This window comes from Sinocyclocheilus anshuiensis, unplaced genomic scaffold, assembly GCF_001515605.1.
Source record: "Sinocyclocheilus anshuiensis isolate Anshui unplaced genomic scaffold, SAMN03320099.WGS_v1.1 scaffold1762, whole genome shotgun sequence".
Lineage (NCBI taxonomy): Eukaryota > Metazoa > Chordata > Actinopteri > Cypriniformes > Cyprinidae > Sinocyclocheilus > Sinocyclocheilus anshuiensis.
Genome location: NW_015547656.1, coordinates 689,503 through 700,120, shown reverse-complemented (window position 1 = coordinate 700,120; position 10,618 = coordinate 689,503). Strand labels below are relative to the sequence as shown.

The window sequence follows — 10,618 nt, the reverse complement described above, 5'->3', positions numbered from 1 at the left end:
GCAAAAAATGAATTTGGGAAAAGAATCAAACAGATTTCATAGAGTTCAGTCATGAGGAAAACACACAGAAGCGTCTGATTGAGTGATATTTACACAGACAAACCTTACTAGAAAGTGTGTAGTGGTTTTGAGTGCCTGCAGCATATAGAAAACAATCACACACACACTCACACTCACTGTGTGTGTGTGTGTGTGTGTGTGGTTTTGTGCAAAGCTTGTTTTTAATTCATAATTGCTTTGGCCTGCTGTATGAAAGCAGTTCCATCTGCTGGAATCACGCATGCGAGGTGAGAGACGGGAACATGCACACACTATAAATGCAAAAGAGTGTGCAGGTAAACTTATGCTGGAGATCATGCATGCTCACATGCGTATATAACACACTGAACACACAGCTTCAGGGCTTCTGTAATACAACTCGCTGATCACAATGACATCACACACAGTGCTCATGCAGCTCAACACACACACACACACACACTCACTCACTCTCTCTCACACACACGCGCGCACACACACACACACACTCACACACACACTCACACACACACACACATCGACATGAATCAATACTCAGGGAACAGCAACAATGTCACATGAGTGTGTGCTCTGCTGGTTAGTTCAGTCTCCACTGGTAATTAAAGTTGCATTGATAATGAATTTTGAATGTTGAGCTCATCAAACAGTAGAAGAAGCAGAGAGAGAGAACTGAGTCTAGAATCAATCATCAATGTCAATGTCACTTTATTTATAAAGCACTATTTAAAACAGTCTGCGTAGCAGTGAAAGGAAATGTCATATTTCTTAAAAATTGAACCTAATGGCAGCATATAGATGGAGAATAACATTGGAGCCAAGATAGAACCCTGGGGGATTCCAGTCATGATGCTGTGAGATCTGGACAGATTAGTGTGTGAAACTGGATGATTGCACACATCACGTGTGACTGGAGTACAGTATAAAAACCATTACGCCTATGGAATGTCCCCATAAAACATGGAAACACAACATGTGTGTGTGTGTGTGTGTGTTTGTGCAGCAAGGACAGAGTATTGATTCACATTTCTATTTCTGGCTGGCCGGAGGTGTTTATGTATGAGCTATTTTAAACACACAGTTATATACACTCACAACTGAACGTATGCATTATGAATAATGTATTATTACGACAACCCTCATAAAATGCTGCAAAACTCATCAGAACTGATATGCAATACAAAAAAGAAATAAATACTTGTTTTCTCTACAATGTAAAATTAGTGGAGATTACTGGAGTACGTTTTAGGAAAAACTATTTCATTCTTTCTGCTTCAAAATTGCATGTTTAATTCAGTGTGTTACTTGCCATTTCTCTATAATTAATTGTAAAACTTACTAGCAATTTCTGAGAGAAGTTTGTAAAGCAACTTTTATTATATTATTATTGCATTTTTTTTAAAGCATTACAGCATTTGTTAAAATTTTTTTTTTTATTTTGTATTTTTATTCCTGTCTCATACATATATATATATATATATATATATATATATATATATATATACACACACACACACACATATGATTTTATGTTGATTCCTAATTTCAACATTATATATATATATTTGCACACACACACATTTTTTTCATACTATAAATTCTTGACTTCCATTGTGACAACATGCCCCGCTACGGGGTCATGAACTGTTTTCCCTGTACAAGACTCATGATGTGAATATTCAACAGGGAAAAAATTACGTTTTTGCATTCAACACTCTAAGGTTCGCGTTTATACAGAAACCGAATTAAACCATAAACCCGGTTAAACCTGTGCCTTTCTCCTCAGGTGAGCATCGCTCGAGCGCGCTCGGCCGATTACATAACGCGCGTGAAAATTTGGGGATCACGTGACGGTTTCTGGTACCCCGCAGGTCTCGCGCTGTTTTCACGCATCCATAAACAAGCGCATTAACCGTCTGACCGCGGACATAAGCGTCTGTTTCTGGAGCAAACTCGTGCTGTGATTCGGCCTCGAGACTGACGGTTTCGTGCGGATAACGGACGGATTCCGCTCTTACCTGAGTCGCTTTGTGAAACTGCTTTTTCAGCCCCGCCACAGACATCTCCCCGCGTTATCTGTTCCCGTCGTTCCGCTTTAAGTAACGGTTTTATGGGTGTTTTGAGGCGCACACATCCGTTGACTCGCCGAGCGTCTGGTCCCTGGACACGCGCGTGACGTAACACGACCCGCCCTGAGCGCGCGCGTTTGATGAAGCCCCAGAAAAATCAGATCTGAACCAATAACATCATAAAGCATCGTCCGTAAGGATTTCAGCACCGGGGGATTCCAGCACCGAGGGATTTCAGCACCGGGGGATTTCAGCACCGCGGACAGCAGCCGCGTCACGTGATCTCTCAACACGCGGCGTGAAATCAGATTCACTTCAGATGCTAGAGAACGGGGCTAGTTGTCACACATAGTAATTTCCATTGCTATTTAGTAGAGTGCATACGGTTGCATGCTTATTTTTGTCTCTTATTTGTAAATATAACTGATGTTTTATTCGGTACCACCCTTATGAAACCACCTTTGCCACAAGACAAAATAATAATAATTTAGACCGATATTCTGATAAAAATAATATTGTGGTGAATACTACGGGAAAACAAATGTAATTGCTACATTAAATAACTTAGCTCAGGCAAGAATGAAAAAAAAAAGAGAATAAATTCTATATTGGTGCTCAGTTTAAGCTTGTAGAAATTAAAGTTTGAACTTATAAGTATTTATAAGTGTTTACAAGGATTCTTTAAGTAAGTATCAATATTATGATCCTGCTGTTCCCATAATTCACTGGTGCATGAATAATTAATAAGGTTAAACATTTTCAGTTGTTTTTACACAGTTTTATGGTTGTTAGGTTTAGTGCTGTTTTCTGACATCCGGAGGTCATTTTCTACTCAAAATGACTCATTCATACTCATTTTAGTGTTTTAGCTAGATTTAGTGATTTGCAAATGCTTCCAAGGCTGTATTTTTAATGCTGTTTTATTGTATGTTGTATTGTTATGTGTATTTGTATAACTGGGCCAGGACACTCCTGTAAAAGAGATTTTTAATCTCAGTGAGGTTCTCTCCTATTTAAGTACACTGTAAAAAAAAATCCGTAAAATTTACGGTAAAAAAACGGCAGCTGTGGTTGCCGGAATTTTACCGTAAAAAATACGGTAACAACGTTTTAGGTTTTACGGTTTTAACTTAAATTTACAGTTAAATACCGTAATTTCATTACCTGATATATTGTTAATATACCAACCTATTGAAGTACTGAAATCTGAAATGTTGTACCTTTGTAATACACTGATAACCACCAAATGCAGGAGGTGATAATGTCCAATACATGTAATGTCCAATACAGTTTTTCACTGTATATAGTAGGGGAATTTACCGTTAACCATTTAACAGGTTTTTACTGTAGCATTTTTACAGTCTTTTACCGTTAAATTCACGGTCATTTTTTACAGTGTAGATTTTACTTAATTCCATGCTTAAATTTTACTTTAAAAAAATGTGTGCAAAAACTTGCAAAAGAAAAAATAAGTAAAGTTTACGTCCCCTTGAGCATCAGTGAATGTTTGCAGCTTTTGTAATAGTTATGTTTGAGTCTTTTAGTTGTCCTCCGGTGTGAAAATGTGGATCTCAAAGTCATACAGCCATTGTTGGAAAGGATTCAAGTATGCAGAATATGCACACAGAAACTCATAAACAACAATACTGTATGGGAAACGGGGCACAACTATAACGATAACTGTAACTATAAATAACAACTAAACGTTGTCAAAAGTTATCAACCAATCAGACTTCCACGACTGACCGATGAAAATGCTACATGAAATCTAATTGGCTGAGAGGGAACTGCACCTGGACTTGTTTTGGCAATCAAAGATGGATCTTTAATTTCGTTACAATTTGATAATATTTAGCAATATTAATCAAATGTATATTAGAAATGGCTGGGAGTGGGGTGCTTTGATATTTTGTACAAATAAATAACCTATAGTCTGTCTGTCTAACTGGTTGGTCAAACCCCTCGGAGCGATTTATCTAAAAACAACATATATTACAGCCTTTATGGCTCTTAAGACACTGCATATAAAAGATCAGTGTCATGTCATATATTATGTCAGATACCTCAACTGAATTTAAAATCAGTGCATTGAATTTTCAATCTGTACAATGATGTAATAATGTTTCCTATCAAATCAACATCAAATGTTAAATGTAAATTATGCACAAGATATAACAATAAATGCTGTCATAGAATCGCTGTTTGGACATTTATTGGGAGTTTTTTTTTTCATCCAGTTTGTTTTCACTTTTTTTTTTTCATGAAAAGCTACTTCACACCAGCTACACATTCAATGGCACTCTCCTCTAAGACAGTGAAAATACAGTTATATGAGAGTTACAGATAACTACATTGTCTGCAAATTCATTAAACCCGTAGAATATAACGGTGTTATGACAAATATGAGAAATTCGTTATGGAGGTATCTTTGTTCTCCACATTTTAATTATTTAGGGGCTAGTGCATCTGACATCAGAATATGTTAGAGTATTTTCTATTCATTGTTTTAGTGCAAGAGGGATGGCTCTACAACACAGTATTATATTCTCTAAAGGAACATTTTATCGCAAATTTCTCCATGAATGCATTATACTGAATTAAATGACCATCTTCACCTATCAAATCGACAACATAAATAACTTTTTTTCTAAAACCATTCTTGTTTAAATAGCGTCTTCCTATTTATTGTAATAATTATATTATTCCACAAGGTGGCTCCATGTGGTGTAAAGTTGTGGGTAAATATAATTTTCCAGTATTGCAATATCTGTTTGTGGAAATCTGAAAGCTTAAAAGGCAATTTAGAAATCTCGAAATCGCATTTCAACAAAAAACATGTTTTTACGCATTTCTAACCCACCAACTCTTTTAAATATAGCCTTTGGTGTATGAAACCAAATTTAATTAGGCTGTGTTAAATAAGATTTAATTTAGTTCAATGATCAGACAAGTTTAAAACAACAAACTGACGATTTATATGCTTAATCATCTGCAATTGTATATACATTGTGATTGATTGTGGCTGGAATTTTTAAGAACTTTGTAGGAAAGAATAGTCAAATGCAGAAAGTTCAAAATTTGCAATTTCTGGATTTTTTATTTCTAGAAAATATTCACATCTTACTTTAAATATACTCTATGTAAAGTAAAGTAAAGCTACTGTAATGTCACTGTAAACTTACATCATTTACAAGAGGTATACTTTAAAATAACTATTTGGCCATTACATACATACATTTTCAAATAATATATCCATCACATTAAATGTTTAACTTTTTTTGTATTTTGGCCCAGATCACTCTCATGTAGCTGTAAAAATAGTTGCCTGCTGAGATTGGAATATATACAACTTCATGACTAGATAGACATACAGGTGAGTTTCTCTTTATTATACACGTTAGGTTTCTCTATCAGGTGTAAATGTGAGTAATTCTGTCAGATCGTCCATCCATTGAGTGAGTGTGTACGGGTCGGCCAGTCTGGTTTTGTCCATTAAAGTTAACTTTTTCAAATAACAATCGCTGTCACGGCAGTGAGTGACCTTACATATTCAGATAAAATCGGATTTTCTCCGCTCATGTTTACTAACTTAAAAAGGGGTCTATATGGCTGCTCTATCAAAGGAAGCCCCGCCTTCTGAGTAAAAGAGCCAATCGCTAATCGGTACAGTCAGTGCGTCACTACAGCTGCCGAGGTTGCTATAGAAACAGTCAACGCTCCGAGTCGTGCAGTTATAGGACTGCGCATGCGCATTGGCTGGTCTAGCCTGAATACGCTTTTTTAACGCTATTTGAGCAAAAGAAACAACATTTATGAGACAGTTGTTGTCAGATTGGTGATTTCAAATATGAAATTTAATCGTAAGCTTGGCGAACAGTTTTGGAGAATTTGATCTTGAATCTTGAATCTGCTCTTGCATGCCCGAGAGGCGTTTCAAAGATGGCCGCCGAGTGGAATGACTTGCCTTAAAGGGTCTTTGGCCCAACACACCTATTTTATTTTGTTTCAAGTTCACAAATGCAATTTTTTTCATAACAACAACATGCACGGATGAATCTTCGATAAGATCAGGAACATATATTGTAAAGAAAAAATATTCGAAGTTGTAAATTAAAGATTATTACCACAGGAACCAGATGAGTCCTCTGCACAATGTGACTTTGCTGCAGCCTGGAACTGAACTGCTGGTTTCGTCTGGTCAGAGGAGAACTGGCCCCCGACTGAGCCTGGTTTCTCCCAAGGTTTTTTCTCCATTCTGTCACCGATGGAGTTTTGGTTCCTTGCCGCTGTCGCCTCTGGCTTGCTTAGTTGGGGACACTTAATTTCCAGCGATATCGTCGACTTGATTGCACGGATACTATTTAAACTGAACTGAGCTGGATGATGACATCCCTGAATTCAATGATGAACTGCCTTTAACTGAAAATTGAGTGTTTACTATTGTCATTTTGCATTATTGACACACTATTTTCCTATTTAATACTGTAAAGCTGCTTTGACACAATCTGTATTGTTATAAGCGCTATATAAATAAAGGTGACTTGACTTGATTATGAGAGTATGTTTTTACAAGAAAATACTATTTCAGTCTTTCGACCTCAGATTTTCATATTTAATTAAATGTGCTACTTGCCGTTTCTTGGTAATTATTTGTGAAATACACCAACGATTTCTGAGTGAAAATTGTAAATCCTTCACCAGATTCTTTTCGGTGTAGAGTCAGTTCTGATCTCATGTTGTCACAGTCACAGGTTGCTATGGTGACGACCTCTACGGTCACAGGTTGCTATGGTGACGACCTCTACAGTCACAGGTGGGGTCACAAGGCTCCTCTTTGACCTTTAGTAGAGGTTGACACCTGCCTTTCCATTGGTTATGCAAGTGGCTGTTGCTATGGTAACCGTACGGTGTCTTCCAAAGTTGTTTGTAGATGTACTGCGTGTGTGTGTTGGTCATTGGGGACTGGTTGCCATGGAGACTGTTGACCGGTTGTCCTGGTGATAAGTGATCGTGTTCCTCACTGCGAGTTTCTTGTTTAAGCTTCAAAGGTGTACTGGACTTCCGTGACTTCTTTTTCGGCGTCACGTCAATCACATCACTAAGGCCATTCTGATTGGCCGTACGATTGCCTGTAGCTCCTCCCCCTCCTCCTTCACGGATAACTGGAATCTGATGGTCAGTCAATGCAGTGTTGGTGGTTGCCATGGAAACCGGCGAGGTAGTTTCGCGCAAGGTCAAGACCGGTCGACGCGGTTGAGTGAGGAATCTGCGTGTCGCGTGTTCGACCGCGGCGTGCAGTCGCGGGTTGGGATTAGTGCTGTGTCGGTTGCGGCTGCGCAGTGAGCTGAACATCATGTTGCAGCCTTCGACAGTACAGCGGTGTTTGATCTTCAAGTGCACGGCGTTGAAGTGGATCTTCAGCGTTCCTTTATCGTAAAACGTCTTAGCGCACGCACTGCAGCTCACACGAGCTTTGCTCGAGGACGAACCGTTGCACCGTTCCCCGGTTCCCGAAGAGTCTGCAATCGGCCCGTCGACTCCCACTTGACGTTCTTCGTTTCGCAGGCGTTTCGGTGACTGCGTGGAACTTCGTATCTGCAACGGCCTTTCAGGTGCGCCATCTCTTTTGTTTCTGGTTCTCATTTCATCTGCGCCATTGTTCCGTTTGCTGAGCCGCTGTAGTTTTTGTGTCGCAGGATGACGCTCCACAGCTGGTGAGGGTGGAAACACGGATGCACTGACGTAGTGAAACGGCTGCAGGAACGCTAGACTTCCTCCTGGCAGATTCTCAAAGTGGTGCGTTCTGGAGGGCGGTTTATCTCTCAGCTTGAACGCGGGGTTGCGATGGGTTTCTGGGCGGATCTGCTGCTCCTCGGCCATGAGCTCCACGATGGATTTGGTTTCCCCAAAACGTAGAAACTGACGCAAGGTCACGACCTCGTCCTCCGGGCTCATGGTGACCCAGCGATCCAGAACCATCCCCACAGAGTCCTAAAGGATGAGAGTTAAGGCCTGTTCAGACGTGGGGTGATAACTGTAACGGTAACTTATTAGCGTCCACAGCAGCAGATGATAACCTTGTTTATTATTAGGGTTGCAAGGGGAAGTCGTGGCCTAATGGTTAGATAGTCGGACTCGTAACCCAAAGGTTGCGAGTTTGAGTCTCGTACCGGCAGGGATTGTAGGTGGGGGGAGTGAATGTACAGCGCTCTCTTCCACCTTCAATACCATAACTGAGGTGCCCTTGAGCAAGGCACCGAACCCCTAACTGCTCCCCGGACGCCGCAGCAAAAAATGGCTGCCCACTGCTCCGGGTGTGTGTTCACGGTGTGTGTGTGTTCACTGCTGTGTGTGTGCACTTTGTATGGGATAAATGCAGAGCACTAATTCCTAGTATGGTCACCATACTTGGCCACATGTCACTTCACTTCACTCAAAAAGGTGGAAAATCTCCAGTAAATTTAGGAAATATTCCAGAAATTTTAGAAACTTTACGGAAATTTACCGGAAATTTTCCACCCCTTTGCAACCCTATTTATTATAGGTTTTGTCGTCTGCCGCTATAATCGCTAATGCTGTTTCATGCATTCTGAGTTATTTACACTGTTAAAGAGTTGGATTCTCATGCTAAACATGGCCAAAGATTCAAAAAACGAGTTGGACGAATGACGAATGTATTTCTGTGCCAAATACACTCCTTCAGGGTTCATATAAGTTTCGGAACGTTTTTTTCCCTGTATGATGTCATAAAGGGCGGGATTTCATTGTAGAAGCGCGCAAACATCAGCCAGAACGCGAGCAAGAGCAGCCCTTCAACATGCTTCATTCGTTAGCCATAGTAATTTAAAGGTGACATATCATGAAAATCTGACTTTTCCAGGTTTTAAGTGCTATAATCCGGTCCCCGGTGCATCTACCAACCAAGGAAACGTGAAAAAGATTAACCCAGTAACTTTGTTTTGGGAAGCCTTTTTCTGCAAGCGTCTGAGAAAACAAGCACGTCTGATTTCGCTCCCTTGGTGACGTGGCAAAGGGATCTCATTATAATATTACTGCCCCTTAATCTGTAAGTTTCCAGCCACGGCGCCGTCATTGTGTTTTCGCAAGCGACAACGTGTAATGCCATGGCGAAAATTTTAGCAAAACATGCTAACTGTTCTGCCTTTGTCTGCACAGATGAGCACAGAACACTATTTAGATCTAAAATAAACATGCAAATTATTTCCCAGCTGTTTACCTTCACAGACATAACCGACTCACTGTTTTTGTAACTCGTGTGTTTTTAATGTAAACTTGTGTATGAATGAGAACTTAGTTTAGTACTCACATGCTGTGACAGCCGCTTTCTGTCCGTGTGCTTCGGCTGTGGGCTCTCAAAAAACCCTATATCATAAGTTTAAACTCATATGGCTCATTTGCATTTAAAGAGACAGGCCCGAAAAACAGCGTGTTTCTGCTTCCACTCAAAATAGGCATTTTCAAAATGATATAATAAATGATTTGTGGAGTATTTTGAGCTGAAACTCACAGACACATTCTGGGGACACCAGAGACTTATATTACATATTGTAAAAAGGGGCAATAAGTCAATATAAAATATCCTTTAAGTCAATAAAATTTTTGTTCCCGTTTTATTTATATCGACGTCACAGCTTGCAGACGATCGCTACGCAATAGCTGCGCATGCTCGTGGCTCTTTAGCTCCACACACAGCTGTTTTCGGAGAGAAGTGTAAAGCTGTATCTGTCTTTTATAAATCTGATAAAACTAAAGACTCTTCAGAGACTTCAAGGATGCAGTACTACTCTATAAGTACTCGAGATTAACTCTGTGTTATGTCACCTTTAAAGTCGGATGGATTCTGGTTGGCTGTAATGTTTTTATTGTTCATCAGATGGAAAAAAAAATGGCTCTGAAAGTGATTCCAACAATATTGTTATCCTGTGTCATTATCGTTAGTGTGGACTTTGCTATTCTTATAAATAGAGCGATTATTACAGTATATCTGCAGAGTTTTAAAGTCAAACGTACTTTTTAATACCTGCACAAATACAATTAATACTGTATGTTCACAAAGAAACAAGCCTAAAAATAAATCATGTATTTCATATTCTTTTACTTGCTTAAACAGGCTGCGGCACAGGACTTGTGTGTGTGTATGTATGTGTGGCTTTGCATAGTGAAACAGACATGTATGTGTGTGTGTGTGTGTGTGTGTGTGTGTGTGCGCACTGTGCATGTGTGTTTTTGCGTGTATGTGTGTGTGTGCAGGTATATACTGTATGTTTTTGCATGTGTGTGTGTGTGTGTGTGTGTGTGTGTGTGTGTGCATGTGTGTTTTTGCATGTGTGTGTGTGCAGGTATATACTGTATCTTTTTGCGTGTGTGTATATGTGTGTAAATGTGTTTTTGCATGTATGTCTGTGTTTGTATGTTTGTGATTGTGTGCCTGTGAGTGTGTGTGTGTGTGTGTGTGTGTGTGTGTGTGTGTGAGTGTGCAAGTGTGTGTTTAC

The 10,618-nt window shown here is 39.6% G+C and overlaps 1 protein-coding gene across 1 annotated transcript in view; it reads right to left on the bottom strand.

Moving 5' to 3' along the window:
* Positions 1–6,881: 6,881 nt before the first annotated feature.
* LOC107702152 (zinc finger protein basonuclin-2-like) overlaps positions 6,882–10,618 on the bottom strand; it is a 6,620-nt gene continuing 2,883 nt past the window's right edge. The window contains exon 5 of the mRNA XM_016504393.1: positions 6,882–8,096. Coding sequence (XP_016359879.1) covers positions 6,882–8,096 — 1,215 coding nt within the window. The remainder of the gene's footprint in view (positions 8,097–10,618) is intronic.